At 37.8% G+C, this 27,972-nt stretch overlaps 1 protein-coding gene across 1 annotated transcript; it reads left to right on the top strand.

The window, feature by feature from the left end:
* Nucleotides 1-7: 7 nt before the first annotated feature.
* On the top strand, nucleotides 8-27,688 carry LOC103766715 (pituitary tumor-transforming gene 1 protein-interacting protein). The gene is made up of 7 exons (XM_029961894.1): nucleotides 8-230; nucleotides 4,865-4,917; nucleotides 8,993-9,101; nucleotides 12,149-12,257; nucleotides 15,756-15,824; nucleotides 19,447-19,493; nucleotides 26,153-27,688. Exons 1-7 carry the CDS (start codon nucleotides 8-10, stop codon nucleotides 26,200-26,202), a joined length of 660 nt encoding a protein of 219 aa, XP_029817754.1. The 3' UTR covers nucleotides 26,203-27,688.
* The last annotated feature ends 284 nt before the right edge of the window (nucleotides 27,689-27,972 follow it).

Genomic DNA, 27,972 nt, shown 5'->3' with positions numbered 1-27,972 from the left:
CTTGGGGATGACTTTGCTGGCTCTGGCAGCCTGCTGGCCCATCCTCAATGAGGAACAACAGCAAGCAGGAGCCAGGGCTCAGGATCGTCACCACCTCCTCGCCCTCACAGGCACCGGCGAGTTCGCACTGCAAAGGGAGGAAAAGAAGAGCGTCACATCCAAAGAACAACACGCCTCGAGGGAGGGCAAAAGGCCCGCTGTACCGCAGAACCGGCCTACAGTGACTGCAGGTGAGGGGCCGCTCGCCCCGTGCCGGGCCCGCCCGCTCCGCCCCGCGGGGCTCCGGCGCCTGCGCGGGGCCGGGCGCGGGGCGAGCCCGGTCCGGAGTGATCGCGGCCATGGAGGCGCGGCGGTGGCCGCTGTGGCTGCAGGGCCTGGCGCTGCCTCTGGGCCGGGCCGCGATGGGCTGGCGCAGAGCCCCACTGGGGCTCCGCCGGCGCTGGGTAAGGCGAGGCGGGCAGCACGGGAGCGCGGAGTTCTCTTCCTTTGCCTTCCCTTTCGTTCCTTTCCTTGCCCTTCCCTTGCGCCCCGCGGGTGCGGCCGTGGGCCCTTCCCGGGCGGGTGTGCCCGCGGTCCGCGCTCGGCCCTGATCGGGGCACGGCGGGGGACGGCCCTGGGCCTGCCGGGGCCCAGCGCTGCCCGGAGCCTTCGGGAGAGCTGGGGGAGCTGGGGGAGCCCGGGGCTCGCCGTGGGGCTCCTGCCCCGACCCGGAGCTGATTCCGTGGGGCGGGGGGAACAGCCCGCTCCCGGCCGAAGGACAGGCCGATGGCGCTGGGGTTTGCCGGCCTGCGGGGGTGTCGGGAGCTTTGCTGCTCGGGGACGGCAGTCACAGAGTCACAGGACGGGTCAGGTTGGAAGGGACCGCAGTGGGTCATCTGGTCCAACCTCCCTGCTCAAGCAGGGTCATTCGGGAGCACACAGTCACCTAGGTATGCTCAGTCCTGATGGTGAGGAGGAACGTGGCTTGGAAGGAGAAGCTGATGGAGATGCTCTTCCCACCCTGTTCTCTTGAAATCGTTTGTGTCAGAGGTGTTTTTGGCAGGCAGTTGGTGAAGCTCAGCCTCAGATTTGGTTGCTGCTCACAGATGTGACCACAAAGGTGCATGTTGGGTTAGTTGGCATTAAATTAGGGTATCTCAAGTGGACCTTGATGGGTGTGTCTAGACTCCAGTTTGAGATGTTTAGTTGCTTTTAGAGAAGGTTTATATTCGAAAAGGGTGTCTCCAACTTTGTGAGACAGCTAACTTGAAGCAGCACAGAAAGGGAGCTGTCAGTGTTCCTCAGCTGTTAGAGACGAAGTAACAAAAGGTAAACCTATCAACAACTGCAAGTTAATCAGCTTCTTTCTAGTAGTTCTGAGAAATGTAAGCAAAATCAAAGATTGAGTTTGAAGTCAAAACCTTTGTTGAATTCATAGTGGGATTCCTTATGGATTCTCTAGGAAGAAGCTTTAATGTATTATTGTTCTTACAGGAGTATAGGAATTTGGTCTTGACAGGTTGGTTGTTATGGAGAAGGAACATGATATTACACAGAAAGATGCGGGTGACCTTTATGGAATAAATATTAGAAATATGTTTGAAGTGAAAAAAAAGAGGTAGATTGTTATGCCGTATGACTATTATGTATTATTCTAATCTTAAATTGAAACAGTTGGAAAAAAGTAGGGAGATAGGCTGGTTGACTGTCAGATGCATATCAGTTACTGAAGGGATACTCTCCTGAAGACAGAGAAGACAGTTCTGTGGTAGTTTTGCAAAACTGTGGGACCTTGTATGCCATCCTGCTAAATATTCCACCAGTTCAGCACCCATGTTCAACAGGGCTGGACTGGCATAAAGCAGGACTACAAGGGCTGTATTGTTCCCCATTTCAGAAAGTACCAAGAAGAGTATGGCTTTAATCGCTGGAGCAGAAGGAAGCTTGAGGGAGAAAGTACTTGTGTACCAGAAGGAGGGAACAACTGTTTTACACTGAAGAATAGTGGTGTCCTAAGAAAGGAGACAGAAATGACATTAAAATAAACCAGCTGTGAATAAGCTTAATGTAGATGTTGGAAGGTTTTTGTCTGTCTGAGCAGTTGTGTTGTTTAGTTTTAGTGGGATGGTAAGAGGTATCACCCCCAATTCCTCACTGATCTTAAGGGCGTACAGCAGTCATCAGTCCTTGTATGTGCTGTATAGACTCCTGTCTTCCTGGAGAGAAAAAAACAAACCAAAAAATCCCAATGCTGCATATACTACCTTCATGCATAAATACATATTGGGAAGGGGGAAAAGCTGTTCTTAAGCAAAATAGAGTTTTATTGTCAGTGCTGTTCTATTTTGCCTGTATTTGGTGGAGGAACAGACTTTGTTCTGTGTTCTGTCTTTTTATCCTCGTCCATGAGTACGTCTCTTAAAAAAAGTAAGATCATAGAGATGGTTAATGTATAGTTAACTTAGGACAATTCCTGTATGGCTGGGCAGCATTTTAGTTGTAATTAAAAAATAAAAGTGCATGGCCAGTAATAGTTTTTACTTATCATGTGTGAATATAATCTTCATACAGCTGCAATTCACTCTGTACAAGGTGTTGCACTAAACTATTTTGGTAAAAATTGCATTTGTCAAAATAATTCTTCCTGCTTTAGTAAACCAGGCTTGATGTGTAAAAATGATTTCTCATTTTATTGTATGTTAGGTCATTAAAACTGATGTTATATGGCAGTATAGAAGGAATTACTATGTTTGAAAAATACTGTTTAAAATACATTGTGAATTATTGTTGATAGTGGTAGTATGGTTTACATTTATCTTTTTCCCCAATACTGATAGTACAGTATACCCTTGAAATGCTAGAGGGAGAATGTCAACTTCATATATGTTTGAATGTAAAACAATAATTCAAAGTTATTTTTGTTTAATGTGCTGGTACACATAATGCTTTAGCAAGGTAGATTGGAGGGGATGGCTGTGTTTTTCTTTTTCAGTTTTTCTTTTCATCTTCTCTTGTGGAGAACACTGTAACTGGTGGGAAATTTATATATCTTTGTAAGTGATGTGATTTGGAGAAATATATAAAGCAGAATGAAAAAATTTTGGTTTCAGTCACTTATAGTAATGTTAAATTTCATAACAGTGGTATATAAAGTTGTTTTTATTTTTGAAATATGTATCGTGATATATTTGGAAGTATTTTTGCTAAGACTTATGCTGTTCTTTAGACTTCTAGAATTTATGTTTAATCTAATTTTTTTAACAGTTCATGTCTCCATCTTTTGATTATATGTCTGTAGAGCTTATCTGCTATAATATGGCAATAGGAAGGCGGTTAAAAAAGAAACAGCATGAAAAGTTTGATAAAAATCTAAGGAATATTTCTTCACTTTGCTGTAGATTATTCAGGTACTGAAAATGTAACCTAAATCTCATTTTAGAAATCTAAATCTAACCTAAATCTTGTTTGGTGTACTTGCATGTTTCTGACAGTGCTTTGCTAATTCATGTTTAGAAAGCTAGTTTGTTTGGGTGTTTTAAATCTTAAATTGAAAATGTAATTAAGTATTTTTATAATAAGTATGGTGGTACTCCATGCGGAATAATCCCATTTGAAATTGTTTGAGTTTAAACTGAGAACTGTTTCTAAAGCTGCTTTTCGTGTTGTTTTTCCATGAGTTGGTATATCGGCCTTACACTGAAGCTGTTAATTGGTACTGGTAACAATTTAATTGGTACCAGATAAAGTAGTAGGGTGTTTTTCTGTACAAAAATATTAATTAAAGCTGAATATACTAGTATATAAAATACATTTAATGTTAGGAATTAGTGCCAGAAAGATATAATATTGAATTATGAAAAGAAAATATTGAAATATATAGTTGTCTCACAAGTAAATAACTTAGCTCAAATCGATAACTGCTTGTGGCTAATGCAGTTTTTCATTAAAGCTATAATTGAATTCCTGATTTGGAGATATCTTCCCCTTGTATTTGTGATATTTATAGAAATAATAAAAAGTTTGTTTCATTAAATAGTATAAAAATTATAATAGGAACTGCAGTTACTGGAAGAAAAATCCAGAGTCAGACCAGAAGAGACTCCCACTCATCTTTCGAGTAGTTCATCTAGGTCAAGACTTTGGCATGTATGTGGTCCTGTGGGCAACAAGTTATATCTGAGTTATGGATAAAAAAAGACTGGTCTTAAGATGATAAACATGCAGTACTTCTACATGAAGTAAATGTGAACACCAGTAATTTTTTTTTCTTTTTTTACATCCAAAGAGAATGTGCGTTAAGTGCTTCCACGTCACTTGTCTTTTCAAACTTCTGTTAAAGTTCTTGTTGAACACTTGCAAATTAACTTGTGTCCTATGTTTGGAGGTGGGGGTTTTTTATTATTTAAAATCATGTTATTTGGAGAGCTTTATCTTTTAAAAACTTTTCCCCCAGAATAAAGGTTAATATCTATGGAAGGGGATCAACCCTAGACAAGGGTCAGCTTTTGCAAAGGTTCCAAAGCTGCAAAATTCAGAATGTTCCCTAAATGGAAGTGTGGAAGTCCTAGAACTTCAGCAGAGATACAGGGAGGCTTTTGGGTTAAATCTCCTATATTGTCCTTAGAGAAAAAAAAAAAAATTGAAGTTAAAGGTAACCTTGAGTTGTTTCCCTGTATCAGAGGTCAAATTTAAATGTTTCGTATCTGTGTTTGCTGCAGTTCTCCTGGAATGGAATTACTGAGATTTCATTACCTCTTTCAAAATTGTTGCTTGTATCTAGAACCAGAAAAAAGAAAATGACAAATGTTATGATAAATGCTTGACCTTGTGGATTAAAAATAAATATATAATCTCTGTTTGTTTGTTTGTTTGTTTGTTTTTTTAGCATGTTCAGCATTTTCCCAGAAGTCCTGTGATGAATGTCTAAAAAATGTTTCGGTAAGATTTTTAACATCTTTTTTGATTGATGAAAATTTCCACTGCATATGAAATCAAATTGTTGGGGTTTGTTTGACTGTTCTGTGAGTTTCTTGAGTTTTTTTTAATGGCAAATCTACTCAAACTCCCCCTAACAAGAGGAAGTCAAGATCAGTCAGTTCTATTATCTGTTCTTATTTGAATGATGAAGTCAACTGATGTGCTGCTTCCCCTGTGCTGCCAGTGTGCTTTCACTTTGCCAAGGGTGCTCCATGATTTGGTCACTCAGAGTGTGTCTCTGCTTTGTCTGAAGAGGACAGACCGAATCCAGGCTTCCAGTGTCAGTGTGTGCTCAGGGCTTTCATAGCTCAACTGAGCAACTTGATGTTGGTACTGGTTCAGACTTATTGTGTGAGCAGCACTTAGCTAAATGTCCATCTTATAAAAGAACAAGATAAACTCAATTTTTTGTGGCTAAAATGCCTTGGATTTTTTGTATACCGAAAAGAAGAACTGGGAAATTAATGTAAATAAAGTGGAAGTGCCTTTCTCTGAAGATGCCCCAAGAATCCATTTAAGTGAGGCAGATTGGATCAGCACTTTGTAGATGTCCAGGTGTGTTGGCCCCTCCACTGACTACCTCAGACTGTATGTGCTTAATACTGGAAGGTTGGGTCACTGTTCTGGTAGCAAAATGTTTAGATTTCCTGTGAGATTGCAATAGGGCAGACATTTAAACATTAGAATTTGTTTCTCTCTCCTTTGCTGCAAACTTTTTTGTGTCCACAATAAGGATTGTAATAAGCATACAAAAGGTGTCAGTCCCTGCAGAGTAAAGTGAGACATTATTTCAAATTCAAACTTGAGATGTCACTGAGAAGAAATATTTCAGGCGTCTTTAAGTTACATATGTCACTGCAAAACATTTTCTCTAGGAAAGACTGAGAACTATTTGAACTTACCTCCTTGTCTTATGCATATTTTGGCTTTTTAAGGGAAAAATATTAATTGACGTGTATGGCTGTGGTTATTGTGTATTGTCAGACCTGAATATTTGTTGTCAGAAGAATGGCATTGTGTAAAGAACTCTTCATGTTCAGAAGTATCAATAGGAAAAGGAAAATTACCAGTTAAATGTTCAGCACTGGCAGTAGTGTGACCCTAACTTCAAATAAGTGCTGCTGCAGATACATGAGCAGAGCTTCTATTAACCTGAGAGCTACATGTTCACCCTGTGAGAGAAATAAATCCTTTAGCTGTGTTTGTGTGCTGAAAACACTTATAGAGTTAACAGATACATTGCTTTCAGAATCTGTCAAACCAAAGACAGTGTCCAGGTTTGTTTTGGTGACAGAATGATGGATGATTCAGGGCAACTGCTTCAACAGCACCAGTGTTAACCTTGAAGAAAGGAGTTTAGACTTGATTCAGGCAATTTGCACATACATTAAAAAAAAAAGGCTACAGAACAAAGCCATCAGCACTTCTTTGAGCAATACAAAAGCAACAGATTGCTGAAATTACTTTTATTGCTTCAGTAGAAAAAAAATCAGGTTTTCATATTGGTGATAAAATAGATAGCAGCAGCACATAAAAATGAAAATTAAATGTTTGGTGAATAGATAAAAACCATTCCAAACAAACCATAAAATGTAGTAATTTAGTTTGGGTAAATAAAATTATAATTCAAAATGCTCAAATTTTGTTGATCATCATTATGGGTCGATGAATACCTATTTTTTGTGGTTTTTTTATCAATAAGTTCTGAGTGGTAATTTGACAGATAGGCTATTGAATTTCATCTTATTCTTCACAAGATGGTACATTAAAAGGTAACACATAAGGGTTTTGATTAGAACTGTTGAATTCTGAAACTCAATTTATTTACTTCAGAGAAATATTTACTGCTATGATTAGCAGATCACCAGGTATATTAAAATCTGATAACTTTATCTCTTACCAGATAATATGTAAATATTTATTGATTAACACCTTGTGAGAGTTTTCATATTTCTAACTCTGTGACAGTGTGTAATGCAAGTACTACTTAGAGATAGGACTACATTTTAAAACTTGTTTGCATGTGTAGAGCCTCATCATTCTGGAGAATTTTCCAAAGTCTCATTTTTAGCTTTTGAGTAGTCTACCAATATGCTTTTCCCCTCAGCTGTTTATTTTTGTCATTTTCAGTCTTTGCCCTAATAATAAATGTATGGAATCTAAATTCTTGTGGAAAGTGGATTTTAGGCAAGCTCAAACCAGCTATAGGAAATTGTGATCAAGAAATATAGTCAATTTTTGGAGAGAAGGATAGGGATAACAGTCACTTGCATACATTTATCTGAATATAGAGGAAGAAGAATTCATTTTGTGTTCATAGTTACTATAGTATCTCTTTTAATACTGAAAATATATCTTTAAAATGAGAGTAGACTGAATTAATGATGTTGCACTTCATTATCTATTTGAGACTGTTCTAAAATAAAGTCACTGGTAGCCATGTGAGTGTGAACATTGTTCCTAGCATACTCTGCAAAGGATATATGACTTACCTCTAAATAAAATAAAGTCTTTTCAGTCTTCATTTTTAGGTTATGTAGATGAGGATCAAAGTTAAGGAAATGTTTCATTCTTGAGTGTTTAGGTGTTGGGCTTTTTGTAACTTGATTTTGATAATTAGCTCAATTTTTAGCATTGGGAATGAGTAAATTGAAATATTTTCGTGTGGTTCAGCCCCTGCCCCAGTCAGTAGCTGTATCAGGTATTGCCTTGTGGGCTAGACACATTTTTAGTAGTTAGATGCAGGAGTCTCCATCAGTGATACAGCTGGCCTTTCTGGCCCCTCGTCACCACCAGTACAGTCATTCAGGTTAGATGAGACCTCATGAGTCACCTAGTCCAGCCTCTTACTAAAAACAGGGCCAACATTACATTCAGAGTTTAACAATGACTTTTACTATGCTTCCCATTAGTCATTATTTTTTAACTGTTAATTCTTATTAAATATTCTATTAAAAAAAGGCATTTTTTTTATCTAACATCCTTGATTAAAGCGGCAGGGTTTTTTGCAAAGTTTATTCTACTTTCTTAATTATTTTTGTTGATGTGTCTTTATGGGTATGTTTAACTTGTACAGTCTAGCAACTACAAAATATTAATACATTTTTCTTGTGTCCACTTTTCTCAAGAAAGCAGAATCTGCTACAAGTGGTTTCCTTTGTATTTAACGTTTTCTAACCCGTTAAGAGGAAGATAACAGGTTTTGTGCAACTGAGGACGTGTGACAGAGATGTTCTTGATAGTACTGTTAGATAAAGCATAGTTCCTCAATGAACTCTTTCTGTAATGAATCCTAAAAAAACATGTTTTGTCAAAGATTCCTATTACTGTTGTTCAAAACTACTTCACTGCTTTAGTTGTGTGGTAAAGGACTTTTGAATAAGTATTTATTTTTGCAGAAGAAAACCAAAATGTAAGCTTGATGCCTAGTGATGGCTTAAAAAGCAGAAATGGTATGCTGGCATTGTAACTATAATATAAAAAATTTTAAATTTAAAAAGTATCCATAACTGTAAGGTACACAATGTACTTTGCAGCACAGATTGGATAAGGCTGTATCATTTATTACTTTGCAGCAAAACCTCCTGTAGAATTGTAAGGGTTCTTTACTGTTTTGTTTCTGTTGATAATCAAATGCAGGGCTGAAGTAAGATTATAAGTGTATTTTTATTCCTTAAAGATCCCAGGTGTTTGAAAATCCTGTACAATTGGCTTTCTGATTTTGTACCTCTTGTTAATTCCAGTAATTTTAAACCCAGTCCATTTTATCATCTAGTATACTGAGTACCTCAATATGTTCCCCCGTATATTTTCAGGCTAGTATAAGTATTTGTTGCCTTAAGTACAAAATGTTCTTATTCTCAATTCAGTTTAGGTTTTACTGAGAAATTGTACCAGGACTTCAGTAGTCTTGATAACATATAGCACTTTCATTTCTACAGTTACTCACATAAGAATTCTGTCTTTGGAGAGGTGCATTAAATTGTTAACTGTTTTTGAAGATGAATAATTGGGGGGTTTTTTGTTCCTTTTGCAGTGCCTTTGGTGTTACACCAACAACACTTGCATTGATTACCCTGTAAGAAGCATTCTTCCACCATCTTCATTGTGTTCCCTCTCTAATGCTCGATGGGGAGTTTGCTGGAGTAGGTACTAATTTTACTTTTGCTGTAGAGAGTTACTTATGAGTATGATTAAAGTAAGCCTGTTGCTTGATAGAGCTGTTTCCTGGTAATTTATGTGGAGAGGTGGGGGAGAAGGCAGTGGTTATGATTTGGAGCAATGATCTCTAATCTTCTGGACTTGCAAACAGTCATTGTTAAGGAAAGGATCTTTGTAAACAGCCAGTGTAGTTATGTTGATCCAATGGCTTTAAAACTTTTTTATATTTTTAAAAATTTCTTGAAGTGTTGGATGACTTGCCTAGATCTGCAGTTCCTTTATTATATTCCTGTGGCAGCAGTGAACCAATACCACAGGAGCAGAGTCACACAGGAATTTTGAATGCTATTTTTGCTTAAACAACTGAAATAACAGGGTAGTCTGTGGGCACTGAAGGCAGTGTAGATAAGGTTAGATAATGTTAAATAAGGTTAAAAAGGAAGCTGCAGAGGACCACCATAGGTTTTAGTACTTCATCATTTAATTGTTTTTAGATTTCCGTTTGCTTTTCATGTTTTATTACAAAATACGGTACAGACCATATGCTGCCACCACGGGCTAAATTCGAACTAGATTGTAACAGAGAACAAATAAGACATTGGAAAGCTTGTCATATGAAACAAGAGTACAGCTGCAGTCTAGCAAAGCAAAGGCTTGCTGCTTTCTGTGTATTTGTTCATGGACACTGGGAGGCTAAAGAACAAAAACAATTCAGAGTGAACTATCAGTGACTGTTAACTGTAACTTAGAAGAAAGTTCCCACGCTTAGCACAGAGAGATTATGCAGTAGTCTAAATTAGAGTAGCAGAGAAGATTGCTGTTAAAGTGGAACATGGAAGTTTCTGAACATTACCACTTGATCCCTGCAAACAGAGTGACTAGATTGAATAGTACAGGAGAACTTCATCAATTCTTTATTCTTACAGAAGGGCTTTGGACTTTGTTTTCTGAGAAAAAATATTTATGCTTTTGAACTTTTTTAGGGTACAGTAGAGACATCATTTCAGTAATAAGGCACACTTCTAAGAAAACTGGGCTTGCAATATCATAGTAAATGCTGTTACTATGAAATGTTTAGAAAACTTTTCTTCTGAAAGTGTGGAGGGTTGACTCCTGCCAATGGCTAAGTATTCACACAGCTGCTTCCTCCTTCCCTCCCTTGATCCCAGTGGGATGGAGGGAGAAAATAGTAAAAAAGCAAGAAAACTCATGGATTGAGACAAAGGCAGTTTAATAAGTGAAGGAAAAAGGGGGAGAGAAAAAAAAAGTCAAGCGCAGGAAATTGCTTACCACCTCCCACAGGCAGGGGAAGTGGTAAACTCCCACTGGGTTTGATGCCCCCAAACAGTAGTCGCCTTGGAACCCAGTTATGCCCTGCAGTTATTTTTCTTTTACCTCAAATTTCATTGGTGACCACAACTTTATAAGGTGTGGAATACCCCTTTGGCCAGTTGGGGTCAATTGTTTTGTCAGCATCCCCTCCTGATCTCTGCAGTCTCTTGTTTACGTCCAGCCCTGCTCACTGAGGAGAACAGAGGGAAGGGGGGAAAAAGAGAATATTTTGATGCTCTTCGAGCCTATTCAGCAACAGCCAAAAGCATTGGTGTGTTACCAGCACTTTTTAGCCAGAAATCCAAAGCACAGCATAAAACCAGCTGCTATGAAGTAGGTTAACACTCTCAGACCCACCGAGTAGAGAAACACATTCCTTTTGCAAAACAGTGATTACCAGTGTCTACTGATACTAAGGGTGTTCTTGACAGTTTACTCCTGCTGTAGAAATGGCTTATAGCTTGGCTTATACATATATGGCTTATACATTTGTGTTTCTATATTGACTGTAGCTTAAACACTAAATGAATACTTCATAATGGAGCACATTCTCAGAAAAAAAAACAAAACAAGAACAAAAAAATCCTCAAATACGCATTTCCTTAATAGATTTTTTACAAATTATAGGCAGCAGCATGCCATGGGGTTATATAGTCTTACTGAGACTGTCCCCTTCAGACACAGCAGGAAAATTCATTAACTTGTGACAGTGGTGGTGCTGTTTTTTCTTTGAGCAAATAAAATTAAGAGATTAATGTTGTTCACTGTTGCTGAAAATGAAGGTGAATATTGGAGCTGTCAAAATTAAAAACAAATGACTGGCTTCCAGTTAGAATTTTATATGAAATAAGGTGTGTTGACAAATTATTAACCAGCATGAAGTGAAGAACAGCATAGAAGCAGTGTAATACAAAGTAGTTAAATTGTGGTTTTTTTCATAATTAATAAGCAAATGAAATAGGTAGTGGAGACAAGAATGCAGATTGAAAACTGACAGTCTTTTCTGTACTTTGTTAAAAGGTTCAAAAATTTTTTTTTGCTTCAATTAAATAGTATACCTTAAAAAATTAAATTTTGTTTAAAACAATTTTTTATTTTTACAGAATGAATTATATACAATTGTTTGTAACTTGTAGGGAAGTAACAGAATGAAAAATGTGGTATGATGAAATGCATTACTTCCATAATTTACATTTTGGAATGTACTTGTGTATTGTAACTAGAAACTATGTTTACCCAGTAAATGATAACACAGAAGCAAAAATGCTTGCTGAGAGGTAATCTTTGGCAGGATATGTGAAGGCTATGCCTTGGCCAGGCATGAGATGATGAGATCTGCAGAGAAGTAACAGACTCTTTGGCTTGTGCATGTAATCAGAAAGCACAGACTCTCTGAACTTCATTTGCTAAATTTGGCTGTCTTACCACAGAAGGACAGAACTGTGAAATCACACCAGTAGATATGTAACACATAAAGTATTACAGATGACTTAATGATATAAAGAGAAATTTTACTTAGTGTCTGTTCAGTGTGGACTATGTATAATAGCAAAATTTGAATGTGGTATGTTCATTTTAACTGGGGTAGTTGCACAGAATTATGTGGGGGTTTTTGCATATAGAGATGAAAAAATGCCCGCAAAGGATTATCAGAAAGAGAAATGTTAATACTGAAGTTGAATATGTTCATATTTTTCAGTAAATTTTGAGGCTTTAATTATTGCCATAGCTGTAGTAGCTGGACTCATTCTGGTGTCTGTAGCAGTCTGTTGCTGTTACTGCTGTTACTGCAGAAGACGTTCCAGGAGGTAAATACATATATTTGTTTCCTTTACTAACATTGGGTGCGGGTCTTTCCTACCTACCTGCAATTTTTACTCTCCAATACACTAAGAATATTTTCACTTGGAAGGAGTTTTGGTCACTTTGCTTTATGTGTTTGAGAAAGACAGCAAAAAAAGACAGGCAGTACTGACACTGAAAATGATGCTGGAATGACACTGAAGTGGTGTTTCTAGTGGTAACAGTGCTGATGTGTTCAAGTTTAAGTAAGCTGTTGCCTTACTTCTACATTTTACCCTTTTGTATTAAGATTGGACATGAAATATTTCAATGACCAAATAAAACCTTGCTTCTTGTGATAATGGAATAAATGATTTCTTTCAAGGCAAGCTCATGTGCAGCAAAAAGGGACCAGGTGGATAACAAGTAACTGAGCACTTGGTATCCATGCTTCAGTGTTGCTCTAGAATCTGTCAGTATCTAACTGATTAGCTATCCTTGCTAAAAATATTCTTGAACAAAATATTCTAAATGTAAGATAATACTTCTTTTGCTCTAAGATACTAAGAATGACTGACTTACTTTTGAGTAAAGTAATACTGCAAAAACTAAATGTTCTTGGAGGACTCTTTTTTTTTAACTGGCTTCTCTAATTAGCTAATATCCTTCAAAGAGAGGGAATTAGTTGATGAGTAGCTAAACTAGGTAAGTCAGTGCTGCCTTGTGAACTGATCAGTCCTTATTCCCTACTGAAACACCTGGAAAGCCGTTAAAGTTTAAAGCTCAGCTTTCTGGGCAGTGTAGTTTCATCTATCTCTGTTCCTTACGTCCTTCAGTTCTTCTGATATGAATAAAACTTGGACCTTATTTCTTGGTCTGAAGTAATTTCTATACATTTTCAAGTACATGTGACTCATTGTTCTTGTTTGAGGGTTGTGTTTGGGGTTTTTTTAAAGAACTTACATAACTGTACAGTGTTTTGTGCTAACCTTCAAGCCAGAGAAATACAGTACATCTGTGACTTTAAAGAAATGAGAAAATAATTGTAAATAATGTCTCATTCCTTCCTCTCTTCCTTGAGGAAGATTCATGCACCTGTTTTGCTGGTAGGTTGGTCTACCAAGTCTGCCCTAGTGTGGACATGGATAACTCTTTAGCCCTGTGCTGATAAGCCCTGAAGGTGTATAGAACAGGTTTAGATCTTATGTAAGATCTGCCAACATCCTCTGCAGAACAACTGAGTAGGCCCCTGTGGCTGACATGCCAACAAATAAAGCTTGAATCTTGTGAAAAGAGATATTTGTGCCAGACTTCAGTTTTAGTAGCTAAGTTGTCAATCAGTACTGCAACATCTTAATTCTACAAATAGAGGGTTAGTTGAGAGTCATCTTATGCCAGGATTCCAAAGGTGTCAGGCTTAATCTTCTGACCCTTAGAGGATTTAAAGGTCTTGTCAAAGTGGGGTCCAGCTTATTTCAGGAGGATTCAGAATGTGTTATTACACTGAAGCCTGATGTATTACTGGCTTTAAACCCACTGATTCTTAGCAGGAATTCTTTTGCTCTCTTCTTCCTCATTTTAGTGGACTGATTTTCCACACAATTTCTTTTTATGAATTGGAGGAAGGAAAGTTTATAGAAATCTACTCTTTTATTCACTCTTTAGGTGTTATCTGAGATCTCAGGTGTAAACTTTTGCAGAAGGATCAGTATTCCTCCTGGGAGTTCTTAAGCTGTGGTGTTTCAGTGTTTAAGTGTTTAGGAAGCCATCACTTCCCTTTTCCTTGAACACAGAGAATACTTAAATGCGTTAACCCCCATATCAGGGATGTAGGTGATTCACCCGTCTCCATTCCTACCACAGGAATTCTAGGACTGTTGTTGCATTATTTTGGTTCATTATTTTTATCATGTGGTTTTGGACTTCTGATAGTCTGGTTCCATGCACTTGAGATAGTTGCATGAATAGTAATTATTCATGAAACTATAGTAAATGGACTCTCTTGAACTTCAGTTACCAACCACTTTTTTTAATTGTATAATCTCAGACTTTCTGAATTTTGAAGAAAAACTCCATCTCCTCAAAGTATCTACAAATTAGAAGATATTTAATGCTCTTTAATTATAGGGAAGAAATGTATTTTCTGAATCATATACCAGCATTTTATTTATTTGATGTTTTCATATTTTGCAACACCAATGTGAAGTGAGATTATTGCATAGTTATAAGATGCTGGAGTCTCCAGTAAAGTAGTTTTACAGAAAGGTGCCCAAGAATGGGAGCTTCTAGTCTTCCTCGACATGCTAGTATGGGGAATTGATTAATTTTACAGAAGGGTCTAACATAGTTTTCCAGTAAGTGTGACCTGTTGCATGTGTTTCCTGCTGCTAAACTCCCACAGGATTTTTCTGATTCTTTATGTGGCAAAAGGAGGAACTGGAAAATTTTTATAGGAAACATTGCATGGATTCAGAATTACTGGGTTGTATTGAAATTACTGAAATGTTCAGAGATATTTGGACTGATTGAGCACATTAAAGAATCGAGTTCAGATTTCCAGTTCTGGTGTCTGAATTTTGTATTTTAAAGTATTTGACGTGCTGTAGTTAACCACTGGATGTCACCCTTGCTTAGCTTGTAGGCTGGTTGCTGCAGATGTGTGGTGCTGCAACTCTTCAGGTATATTAATATTGTAAATATTCATCTCGGACATCTTCAGAAGTGCATTCACTTCTGGAAGATGATTAGCACCTGGGGAAGCATGGCAGTTGTCCATTTACTAATGATGAAGAGCTGTCGTTAATTGTATCAGGACAAAACTAAAGACAAAAACATTTGGCATTTGTTTTAGCATTCTACAATTCTTATAGTCTGTCTAATGATTAAGTGAAGCTGAACTTTTCCCAAAGCAGGTCACAAAGCTTAAGTGCCTATATTCAGTAGAGCATATCAGCACATGCACAGCCCAGATGTACTGTGTAGGCTCAGCATTTCCCAGAATCACACAGCTGATGCACTCAGGTAAATCCTTGTTCATTCCAGAACAGACTGCTTTCCTGGGGGCAGCTTGAGATTGGATAGCAATGGTTGTTGAAAAGATAAATTGTTCTGGCATCACAGGCTTATGAACCATCAATCTTCTTCCAGGGGACAACAATGGACTTAGCTGTGCACATGCAGTACATTTACTCTAAAATGGGGTGCGACACGTGGGGAAAATGGCAAATACAAGGCCTGTTTCTGGAACAGTCTGCAGCCTGTTCCTAAGAAGCTGCAAGTTGCCCTGTGGAGGCTGAAGGGCACATGGCTACAATGAGTGGAGCATTTAGATATTATAAAATGTGAAAGGATAGTTACAGAAACTTGTCAATTATACTATTCAGCAATTAAATTTTACATGACTGTGAAGTATCTCTGTTCAGACTATAAATTCTTTTTGAAAATAAATCAAGTGACTAAATAGTGATTGCTTAGCAGTGAAGTTGCTTTTTCCTCCTCTTACACTTTCCTCCTTATTTTTCTAGTAGACCAGATGAAGAAGAAGAGCAACTAGCTAGGAAGAGAGAGGAAAGAAGACTACAGTCTCTTCAGAGGTGAGTCTGGACAGCTTGACATGCTTCTTGGTGCTATTGGAGTATTCTGCCTTTCTGAGGAATACATGGAGTACTAAACAAAGAAACATTGTGGAGTTAGGTATGACAGTGTCAGGTTTTTACAAAACATGGCTTAATGTGAGATTGGTGAACCTGATTAGGAGCCTGTATTCTTGTAAGTGAACAGGGAGCAAATGGGTTGATGCTCAGTGTGGCAGGTACCGTGAGTACTCTGTGCCAGCCAAGAGCAAACAGGAGGAAAGTGTCTGAAGTCTTGTCTAGTCTCTTCTGGACTGATGCCTGCCTGTGGCATGAGTTAATGACCAAGCGAGGCTGAAATCAAGAGTTGAGACCCACTTGTTGGATTCATTTGGTTATTGGTTCTTTTTCTTTTAAAATCTGTCTGGGAAAGGTAGAGAAGTTGATAGTGACATACCTATTCAAAATTTGGCTCAGGAATTGAAAACTTTGGCTCAGATCTCATTGTAGCCCTAATTTCATATTTCCATCCTTTCTGCTAAAGCTGTATCACAGTGTAAAAAGAAGTGCAAGAGTCAGCCCTCATACAGTGTTTCTCAGTGAGAACTGCATTCCTTCAGATGTAGATTTTTATAGCTTAGTTCTACTGTGACTTTTGGTGGGTTTTACATTTTTCTTTAGATAAACAATTTTCATAGATAGGGCACTGATGCCTGGTACAAACGAGATGTACCTTTTGAATCATACTTCCTTTCAAGGTCTTCAGTTTTGACATTCACAGTGGATTAGCCTTCAGCAAGACAAGAGTGTCCTAGCTGTCAGGTATGGGTTTGAATCCCCACATGCTGACAAGGAAATTAGTCTTAGGTTTGCCACTTCCTGGTTTTGTTCTCTGAAGACTCATCTGCCAAGTAACAGGTGGGCACCTTCACTGCCTGCCTGATGCCTGCTGTTTTCTCCTGAACTTGAATTGATTGTTAATATGAGCAGGGAGTTAGGGAGCAAGGCATGCTTCCACATGAGGATCCTCGTGGGGCTCTTGCATGAAGATATAAAGTTTCTCTATTACAGATGTACATAAGGAGACAAGGCAGGTACGTTTCTGACTGGGCAGAAAAATGGAAGTTAGTAAGGTGGTCTTACAGATGCACTTGCTGTTGCTCATGTATCTGACTGGAAGGAGCTGAGAGAATCACTCAACTCCACGCAACTGTTTTCTGAACTGACAGGTTATATAGGCAAGTACAGTAACTGTTTGCCCTGAATCTGATGATGATTATGACTCTGAAGTAGCACTGTGATGTTGATACGGTTTGAAGCTGGCTCCCTGCCAAGTCTCCAAACCTTACCACCAGAAGTCCCGTCCCCCTCCCCCCCCAAACCTCAGGGAGAAGAGGGAGAAAATCAACCAAGAAAACCGAAACGAGAGAGAGACAGCTAAAGCAATATATATAAATATATTTACACTTATATTACAGTTATATACAATTTCACGAGGGAAAGGGAAGGGGGAAGGGAAAAGGAACAAAACCAAAATAAAATATATATTATATATATATGTATCCCGATTAGTAGCCCAATATCTAGCAACTAAAAGAGTTAGCAAAGAAATATCTCACTGCTCTCCTTGGGACAACCGAGAGTTGCGTCTGATTCTCCTCGGTCAATATGTGCCTAAGCCTTATTTACTGTGCAAGGATTTAGTCACAGGTGAAGTGATGTAGTCGTGGCTACCTGTCAGAGTTTGAACATTTCACTGATAATAATGGTTTTACCCTTCAAATTTAACTAAGTGTTTGGTGGTTTGTTTTGAATACCCTAGGGAAGTATCCTGAAGTGTTTCTGAGGTGTAAAGCTTGCACAGCATGATTTTCCACTCTCCCTTGTTATGCAGATTCTTAGTGCTTTCTGAGTTCAGAACTGATTCAGACTGACTGCTGAAGTACTGTTGTCAGTTGAAAGTGCAGCAGTGAGTCTCCATTACTTCACATAGGGTAGGCAAAACAGTGAAGAAATGCCATTAGTACCACCAATAACAAACCTGGTTTATGATCACATGATATCACATGAAAACTATACAGAAGAAAGTTTTGGCTTTATACAGGAGGAGGCTGCTTTTAGCAGAATTTCTCTTATTTTCTTCCTGAGATCCCTTGCCTCATTTAATGTCTTCCTCTTATGTAACACAAAAAGCATAAATCTTATTGTCAGGTTACCCTCAGTAGGTCAATTTGTCTTGTCCTTTTTCTGTTCTCTTCAACATCTCAGTCCTGACTGTCTTCATCTACATGAATTTCATCACCCTAACTCACCAGTTCCTCCTCCTGCATTTGGTCAAGTTCTTTACTGTGCAGCCTGGGCTTAATAGTGGAAAGGGATGTAAGGGAGATTGATTATCTCAGGGAAATAGAAGTGGAAGATTTTGAGTCTGTCTTGCTTGGTTTTCCTCATTATGCTTTATGTGCTTGCTTTTCCAGAAGTGCAGTTGCTGGGAAAGGCCAGTTCAGCCCTTCAGCTCTGTAGGAAGCAGGATAATTGCTTCTGAGGACACACAGGATCTGTTTAGCAGTAGGAATTGTTTGGAGGTGGAATATGCATAGGGCAGTTGGGATCTTTGGTGAATTAAGCTGTCAGTGCTTAACAGCTTTCTACTGAATATGTGCAAATTGGAATTCAGCAAAAGTCACAACTTGTTTAGCTGGATTGAATTTTGACAGGGACAGCAAATGGTGTATTTTTAAATTTTTGTTAGAGGAACATTGTTTTGCCAAATTCTATGTCCCTTCCTAAAAATATATAGATTCTGGATTATACTTCTGAAACAGATATGTAGAAGCTTTTGTGTTTGTTTTTCAAACTAAGCAAAATATATGCTTCTTTTGAAATATAGGAAAACTATCTGAGGAATGATGGAATGACTTCCATTTAAACATCCTTTATTTTTTTCCCCCTTCACCTTTGCAAAGGGGAAGAAGAAATTGATTCATCAGGCCCTTGGTTTATGCAATTAAAGTTTGGCAATATTAGATACAGTCTTGAAAACTGTCCTATGATCAGAAACGTAAAAAACAGTTTCTGTATAGCACAATATTTTAATTTATTCTCTGCATGGATGCCATGCTGGATTTTTGACACCAGTAGTTTTCACTTACACTTGCTATACAGCTTAAACAAAACAGTAATACACATTTTGTCTTTTTAGAATTCTTACAGTGAATTAGGATTCTGAAACGTACTGTATTCACAGCTAAATTTTACAATTATGCTCCCTGCTGGAAAGCATTAGGGAGTCTTCCAGCATAGTGTAGTGCCTTGCTTGTTATGTAGACATGAATACCTCAGTGGGTGTATATATAAATATATGTGGATGCATTACTTTTATGTAGAAAAAACAGTATTTCTTATTGTTTATTTTAATACATCTTATTTTGACATTATTGGTTAGTCAGAAGTTATAGGGAGTCTTACAGATGCATAAAGTGTATATAGAAAGATAAGATCTGTACCTGCTGAATGTGATTTTTTAAAAATTTGTAATTGCATACTTATGTAAAAGATGCTGTTGTCCGTTTTAGATGTAATTATATTTTGCTTACAGCTCAAAACAGTCTGAATGTTCTTTTGATGCCTTTATTTCTTGCAGGAAACATGAAAGAAAACTGAAGCATGATGAAATACGTAAGAAGTATGGTATGTGTTATCTTGTTTTGATACTCTGTATCTAAATGGATTCCTTTTTCCTAATTATTATTAAAATTCACAGCAGAAACAAGCTGCTTTATGAGCAGGAGAAGTAATCAAGCCCAGTTTCCCACTGATGCATGTCTTCTGACACCTGAGCACCTGATCTCAGCACTATTATGCGCCTGTTCTCTTCCTGCACTGAGCTCCCACTGGGCAAGACACAGTGTGCTGGATGGGGTGTTTGCTTGGGATGGGCATTTAAATATATTGATTAAAATAAGTGATTCTTTCTGTTCCTAAGTAGGAGTACTGATTTGGGGGGCTCTTTTGTTTGTTCTTGAATGTGGTAAATCAAGCTAGTTGAGCTTTGCCACTAGACTCATGGCTATTAAAGGAGGGTAGACTGGCTAGCAGATAGGAAGCTTTTTAAATCAAGATTGGAAAAGAAGGGTGGAGGGTGCAGCCTAATGTAGGGATTAAAATTGTTATTTTTTTCTTTGTTTTTAAGTGGAGCTATGGTCCAGTAGTAGAATATCACAAGACTGTAGGACCTGCTGTGCTGTGTAGGAGGCTTATTATGTAGGCTTGTCAGTGCTTGCACTTTTCATTTGATTTGTTCATAGGGTTAATAGTACTGTGTATGCAGAGAAAGATATGCTAAAACTCTGCTGCATTTTTTATTATGCAAATTGCACTAATGTCAGAGGGGGTGATTCTAGGGGTCTGAACAGTCACTCAAAGCCGTTAATTTTCATCCTCTTGTTAAACTGATGGGCAGAGTCTGGGGATGTCTTCATGAATCTGCAGCCTGCCCTTTGGCTGATGCAGAAGTGATACAGACAATCTCTATAGGGAATTCTCTGCCTGGAGAGCGTTTGCAAAACAGTGTTCCTTTGCTGGAATGGAGAAAAACTACACTGAAGCTTGAGCTACAGGATGTTATAGAAACTGGAAGAAATTTTTTGTTAAACATCAGTCATTGAAGTTCAGTCCTGTGGTATTTTATAGGATAATTGACCCTGTATACCAACCACAATTCAGTTTCTAGAGGTGTTTGAGTGGTTGACAACAACAGTTCAGGTGTAAAAAAGCAAACAAAATCCAAACAGCAAAATAAAACAACGGAGGCTTTTTGTGCTTGTTTCTCCTTAGAAGAGACCTCAGAGTCAATCTCAACAAGTTTGAATCATTGGGGTAGATCTGGTCAAGAACTTAGGACAATGGCTATGTCCTCACAACTTGCAGCACTCTGTGCAGACATGCATGTACCTTTGCATCTCCTTGATACAGCCAAGAGTGGACAGGTCCTGAATTCAGTGTCACAGTTCTGGTACCAAAACACTGCACTGGGAATGTTCAGAAGGCTGTGTTCAGTCAGTGGATGGCCCTACATTTTAGTGAAGACAGTTCTCTCTTCAGTGCTTAACTTTCAGACTTCTGCAAGATCCTTTGCTTTATCTTGTTGGAGTACCTGAGTTTCCTGAAGTAAATAACTGCATAATCAGTGCCTCTGGAATACATACACCAAATTCAATAAATCTTGCTTGTAGCTGTACTGTGCACACAGTCATATGAGAGCCGGTGTCATTTTGCCTCTGCTTGAAGCATGTTAGTCTGTCAGTGACTTAACTAGAAACAAGTTCATACCAACATCTTCTTGCAGTTATTGCAGTTACGTTTTGCAGTGCATTTTACCTGCATAAGATTGCAGTTGGACTATAAAACTTAAATTTTAATAGCAAACTTCTGTATAAAGCTTATTTATTGGCAGGTTTGCTTTATTGCCTAAGCAAATATTAATTTATGTTATCAGATATACCAATTTGAGGCCTGGATTCTCATCATTAATTTTTGTCCTAAAGAAAAACCTAATTCTTACATAAATAATTGGCACATCCTGAAAGGATGTATGTAACTGAGTAAAAATTAAATACAAAATATGTATAAATTTTGAAATATCCCTAAATATAATGCTATTACATATATGGGTTGTGTTCTGATAATATGCAGACAAATGATTGTCAGAATAATTCAATGAGACATAGAGTAGACTTGGATCTTCTGTCCTCATTTTTTACTGTCTAGAAAATATAGATGTTAGCATATTAAACAAATTCTAATAAAAATTGCTGCAAATAATTATGGAGTCACTAGATTACTTTACACTCTTACACACTGCAGAGTGGATTCTCAGTTAAGTAGGCATGGGTGAGTGGCAGAACAACAATGACTTTGTTAACCTGACTCTGTAGATTAAGATGATCATGCCCGAAATTTCAGTATTTGGTTGGCTTTAAGGGAATGCCTTTTCCCATTTCATCCACCAGCTTTCCATACTCCATTTAAATGGTAATTACACATTTATAATGCATTGCAGGTGTCACTCTAGCCTCAGTCCTTTGGGAGCATTGGAAGCAATAGAGAGCTTTAGCAACCAGGAGTACACACTTTGAATTGTTTCTTTGTTGTACAATTTCATAGTATTTTTCATTTGCTCACATATATGAATGCAATATGATTACACAAATTATATGTTGACTCTTAGGAAAAATTTAAAGTAGAATTCAGAAGACTTTGCAGCTTGTGCATTATACAAAGGAGCTACAATTTAATTCCTGCTGCATTTGCTCCTATTGTGTGTTCAGTATAGTATTAGTATAGATCTGCTTTCTTATTTATTTATTTCAGGATCTTGCCTGGTATTAGTAAAAGGATTCTTTCTCTTAATTTTTACAAAATTACTACCATTTCATTGCTTCAGTTCTGCAAAGGTTTTGATCAACTATTTTAATGATATGTAATCCTATCTCCTTTGTTTTATGTGAGACATTGATTTTTATATTCAGTAGTTTGTCACAGTAAATGTTGCTCCTGTTCAAGGTAGGTACTTTGCCTTGACCTTCTTTACTGTTCTGAATGCAAGGTAGGAAAACCTTGCATTGCTGTACACTGAAAGCTGTTTAGTTTGTTGTCAAGAATACAGTCATCAATCTGGAGGTTAAAAATAAAAAGGAAACATTTAATAAAGGATGAAGACATGCAGTAAACTAAGTTGGGTTTTTTCCAAACATAGACTTTTGTAAATATTTCAGTTGTTAATTCTGATTTTGGTCAGTGCTGATATGTGATGAGAGTCAGATCTCAGTGACTGAGAACCTGCATAATTAGATGGTATACAATATAAATGAAGATGCTGGAAAGAAGTATTAATTTCTTACCATTTGTCTTTTCCTACATATTAGGAGACCTCATTATTTCATACAAGCTAACAGAAGATACTTGACTGCTAAGTAGGTCAAATACTAACCTCAAAATGAGGGTAAATAGAAGTAAGATGTTAAAAGTTCTTTTAAGTGACCTGCGTGTCAATATTCAAGCTCACAAGTAACATGTAATGGACTTGATTGCAAACAAGACTCCTAAAGCTACAAACATCTGACTTCTTTGAACATCTGAACTTCTTTGAGTGTAAATGACAAGTTGGGCAGTCGCTCTCATGTCAAATGGGAAACAGTGGAGAGACAACTCGTGTCTGGTTCAAGGCAGCACAGGAGCTTTAGCTGAACCTGACGTGCTGTCCCATTAGCATTGGCTCGCAGCTCCTCGGAGAGGCACAGATAAGAACAGCTGTAGCAGCTGACTGGAGCTTTTTGTCATGCTCCTTTTTTTGTATGTCTCTCCAGATTGTTTTTGTCCACTTACTGGAGCCTGATACAACTTCTTCAGTAAGCACTGGTGAAAGTGATGAACTGCTGTCTCCCTCCTCTCACTGAATGTAACCTTATGATGTACTTAGAATGCTGAGGATAAAAGAAATTTAAACACTGGATGCAGGTTTGAGAGCAAGACTGAGAACAAAGTGTATCAGGTGTTGTAACCCGTGGTTATTCTCGTTTGGAAGGAAGGCTTGCCATTTCTCTTGGACTCCATTTTTCCTGGGAGATCAGTTTCTGAAGTCATGACCAGTAGTATTCCCACTAGATTGACCCATAGTTCTTAAAGCTTGTTGAGTTTCAGTATTGTACAATAAAACAGATCAGAGGATTTTAAGTTAAGCATACTAATGCCTGGTTGGTGGTGATTATATCTGTTCATTCCTAAACATAATTCAGTAAAATGACAGCAAGTACTACTGGGAATGACATTTGCAGTGAGGAGTAAAAGTTACACACTCACTTGAAATATGAGGATTAGTTTTCTAAAATGTCTTTTTAGCCAAATGTTTTGGGGCAGAGGCAGAGAAAAGTATATTTGCTCCTCAGAATGGTATAGGAAAAGTTTATCAGGACTCTTACACAATCATCTGGTTAATTTGAAATTGGATTATTGGATGTAGAAAATCTTTTCCATTGAATTTAAACTGTAAAGAACAGTATCTTTTACTGTGCTGCTTTCAGACCTATGAAATGTTGAATATGTATCCTGAATGAAATATCAAAAAGACATACTAAGCACTTGCCAGACTCTATAGAGAGAAAAGTATGCAGCCTACATTAATTTTATCAGGGAGTCTGGTACCACAACTTGCCACTTTGTGGAAAAGTTTCTGAAGTTTGGTGTGTTTATTTCTAAGTGGAACTTAATGAATGCAGGGAGTTTATGCAATGGCAATTGTAATAATAATGGTAATTTCTAGTATTGATGCTGATCTTCTGTAAATGTTGTGTAGACATGTTTTTTATTTGGAACAGGTGAAATACTGAAGTACTGCAAATTTTTTTTTAAATTGGACTGCTTAGTTGTGTTTCAGGTAACTAAATGTATTAGGATCCATATATTCTAACTGCCAAACTATTAACATGTCTGGAGGAAGGAGGGGGTGGTGGTGATGGTCTGGAAATAAAGAAAATGTTTCTTCTCACTGTGTGGTTTGGGCTTATATTAATGCAGGAATGTTACCTGAAGGCACTAAAGGTTGAATGGCAGGCCAAGGATAAGAGGGGTTTTTTATTATGTGTTAGCTTACTTGTCAGCTAGAGTAGACTTAACAGACCTCACAATTCTTTGTTTAAACGCATGAAAGGTAAGATTAAAATTTGACAAGTAACCGCTTTCTAAAACTTTAAAAATATAAACATTTCAAAATCTCTAAATATTGTAGATAATTTTCAACCTAAGCATATTCTTATTACACAAATGTGTAATTTTTTTTTTAACAATTAGAGAAGGGGATAGTGCCTCTGATGCAAGGTACTATACCAGGTAAATAGGATGTATTTCGTGTTACCTGGCAGAGGCTTTATAAATGTGATTGCCTTGCTTCTTTTTTCACAAGTAAGAGACATTGTATGAGGGCTGGTTTTGATATTAACCTTTTACAAGCTGACTGCTCGTAATCTTGTATATTTGAGTGATTATAGGACTTTTCATACTTATTCCTTAATATTTGCTGTTCCCTATCAGGTAGTTAGTTGCAGTAACTCATACAGTAATCAGCACTAAGCAGTTGTGCTTCTTGATTGGAATCTTAAAATAACCAGGCAGTTCAAACGAAGCTCTCCAACTGCAACAAGGTAGGCAAAAGTCTAGTCTGCCTTCGGCACCATTAGCTTTTGACTTTCAGGTAGAATAGTGAATGTTCAATATATGTGTGCAGGTGCATGTGGAAAAGAGGTATGGTGTGAAAAGGTCTGAGGGGAGTTCTTACAAGGTTTGGCAGTGACCAGTGTAATTTTGTTTTCACTATTGTGAATCTGAACATTTGTGATTTGCCTGGCTGCACTGTCGTTATGTCTCCATGCCTGAACAAATGAACTAGAGAAGAGTCCAGGTTTGCCAGACATCAGTATAAAAACCCCAGTAGAAAAGACAGCAGTAGTGTTCTTGTTCTTGCACAACAAAAGGTCAGCCTCTGGACTCTTACAGGACTCCTTTATTTTTAGTATGTGCTTCTACCTACTCCAAATCTGGTGGGTGGTTTCAAGTCTCTTTGAAATAATTACTATGTGGAACAGTGATTGCTCAGCTAACCCTTACAGAGGATGGTCTGCATATCCAGACACTCAGAATAATTGGATAGCTTTGCAGTGCTTACTGTGACAATATTCTGGTAAAGTCATTAAGAATCTTCATGATGGAAACATACTGCAACCTGGATTAAGTGATGCTCTTCTTCTGGTCCCTGGAGGTTTTAGTGCATGTAGAAGTCATCTTCATTTGTTCTTAGAGATTATTGTCCTGTTGCAGAAAAGCTGTAAGTGGCTGAATGTGACAGATGGTTGGGTATAATCGAAGTAGAACTAAGTCAAAGTAGCAGCATCTTACATTTTAAAAGGATGATGATCTTATAGTCACTTGCATTTATAAACTGGCAAGCCTGAATCTGTTCTTCCTGACCCATCTCTATGCTTAGATTTTTGTCAACTTGACTCTCATAAGTGCATTTTTTAGGATATATCTCACAAATGAGAAATAATTTTTCATACAGAAATGTTCTCTCCCTGCTAAAACATGAAATACTTATTTGTGATTATAGTCTGAGAAATACGAATGCTTAAGAACACTTTCAATTTATTGTAATACTTGAGTGTTTAGGTAATAGAGCAATTATTACAGGAATTGCCTTTTGGATTTGTTTTATGGAATACCTATTGAAGTCAGTAACTCAAGGTATTTATGTGATACTGGTAAGAAAGTGATAAATGTGGTCCTGTTTTGTTTTACAGGTCTTCTTCAGGATTCTGATAACCCGTACAGCAGATTTGAGAATGAATAAAGCTGAGCACCTTCCACTAGAACTGTGACTCCAGAAGACAGGAAAACTCTTTTCATTTACCCTTTGTGCTCTTTTGCTTTTGTTTTTTTTTTTCCCTGAAGTGTTTTTTCCTGATTGTAAAACTAGAAGCAGCTAAAGACTTTATGAAATAACATGTTTCTATCTCCTAGTCATACAGAACTAATTTTTATAAATGGTTTTTTTGTTGAAATGTTTGCTGAATTTTATTGTGACTATCTTTCCTCTTCTTAAAACTGTATTTTATTACTTGATGTAGATGGTTAATAGTCACTATTGTGTTTGAGTTCAGTCGTAATTGCCATTTAAAGCAGTTGTTCCCATGTTCCTAAATAAAGATATTTTATATATATATATGTAAAATAAAAAGCAACATGGAAGCACAGCTTCACATGGCAGAAATAGTTGATGAGAAAATACAGCATGCACGTTCTTGTGGGTGGAGGTTTTTTCTATCTGGAAAAAGATCTTCCAAGAGTGTAATGTGTAAGGGTTGAGAAAGGGGAGCATATTTGTCTTTGAATAATTCAGTTCAGTTGTGGAAATGTTAATATGTACTCTGGATATAGCACTGATGTGAAAAAAAAACTACTTCACTTAGCAAAATTGGAAGAAGGTCACTCTTAAAATGTACATGGTTATGTGTGCCCAAATTTAAGAAACATAAGTAGTCTGTGTGAAATCTTTCTTTTGTAAGCTTAATGTATAATGAAAAAAAAAGTAAAAAGTTGCCCAGATTCTGCAGTTTACCAGAGCTGACCCTGGCCAGCAGCTAAGCACTGCCCAGCTGCTTCCTCCCTCCCTTCCTCCCATCCTAGAGGGATGAGGGAGGGAATGGGAACAGCAAAGGGTTGAGATAAAAACACTGTAAGTGAAGAAAAGGAGGGTAAGTAGGAACAAGTCATGCAAAGGGAATTACCACCTCCCAGAAGCAGATCTCTGCCCAGCCTCCCCTCAGTTTTTCTTGGGGAGCCTGGAATATCATTTGGGTCAGTTCTGGCCAGCTGTCCCAATTGTGTCCCCTCCCAACTTCTTGCTCACCCCTGGCCTACTTGCTGGAGCGATCAGAGTGGGGAAAAAATGAAACCTTGATGCTGTGCAAGCAATGTTCAGCAAAAGCCAAAGCACTGGTGTGTTACCAGCACTGTTCCTGCCACAAATCCAAAGCAAAGCAGCACCATACGTGCTGCTGTGAAGAAAGTTACCTCAATCCCAGCCAGACCCAGTATAGTAAGAAAGCAGTATTTTTTTAACCTTTTATTGTTCTGTTGATATTTCTATAATGTGATTTATTTCCTGTCTTTCTTTTCATAGAGGTGTTTCCTTGAGCATTTTTAGTAGCTTAGCAGTACAATGTGACAAGCAAATGGCTCTTCTGCCCCCCCCAGTCTAATGTACGTTCCATTTATTCTGTACACTTTAAATAACCTCCCTTGCTGTATATTATCTATTAAATAAATGTACAGTATTGAAGATGTCCATGTTATTTTTATCCACATTACTAAAATAAATACTTTAACATCTTGAATTTGGTTCTCTTCAGTTCTCTTGTTCCATAGAATTTTAAATTATCTTGGTTTAAAAGAAATTATCAAGTATGAGTTTGGGAGAAGAAAAAACATTGCTGGCTTTCTGTGGCAGGAATTAGATCTTACCTGTGGATGAGGAGGGGAATTGCCATTCTTTCCAGTGCCAAAAAACCTGCTTCTCCTTAGGCTTTAGTAACTATCAAGGTTTGGGCTTGATGATCTC

The sequence above is a fragment of the Manacus vitellinus genome, unplaced genomic scaffold (assembly GCF_001715985.3).
Source record: "Manacus vitellinus isolate BGI_N305 unplaced genomic scaffold, ASM171598v3 scaffold_3_pilon, whole genome shotgun sequence".
In the NCBI taxonomy this organism is placed as follows: Eukaryota; Metazoa; Chordata; class Aves; order Passeriformes; family Pipridae; genus Manacus; species Manacus vitellinus.
Note: the sequence above shows the minus strand (reverse complement) of the source record. Positions and strands in the feature narration are given on the sequence as shown.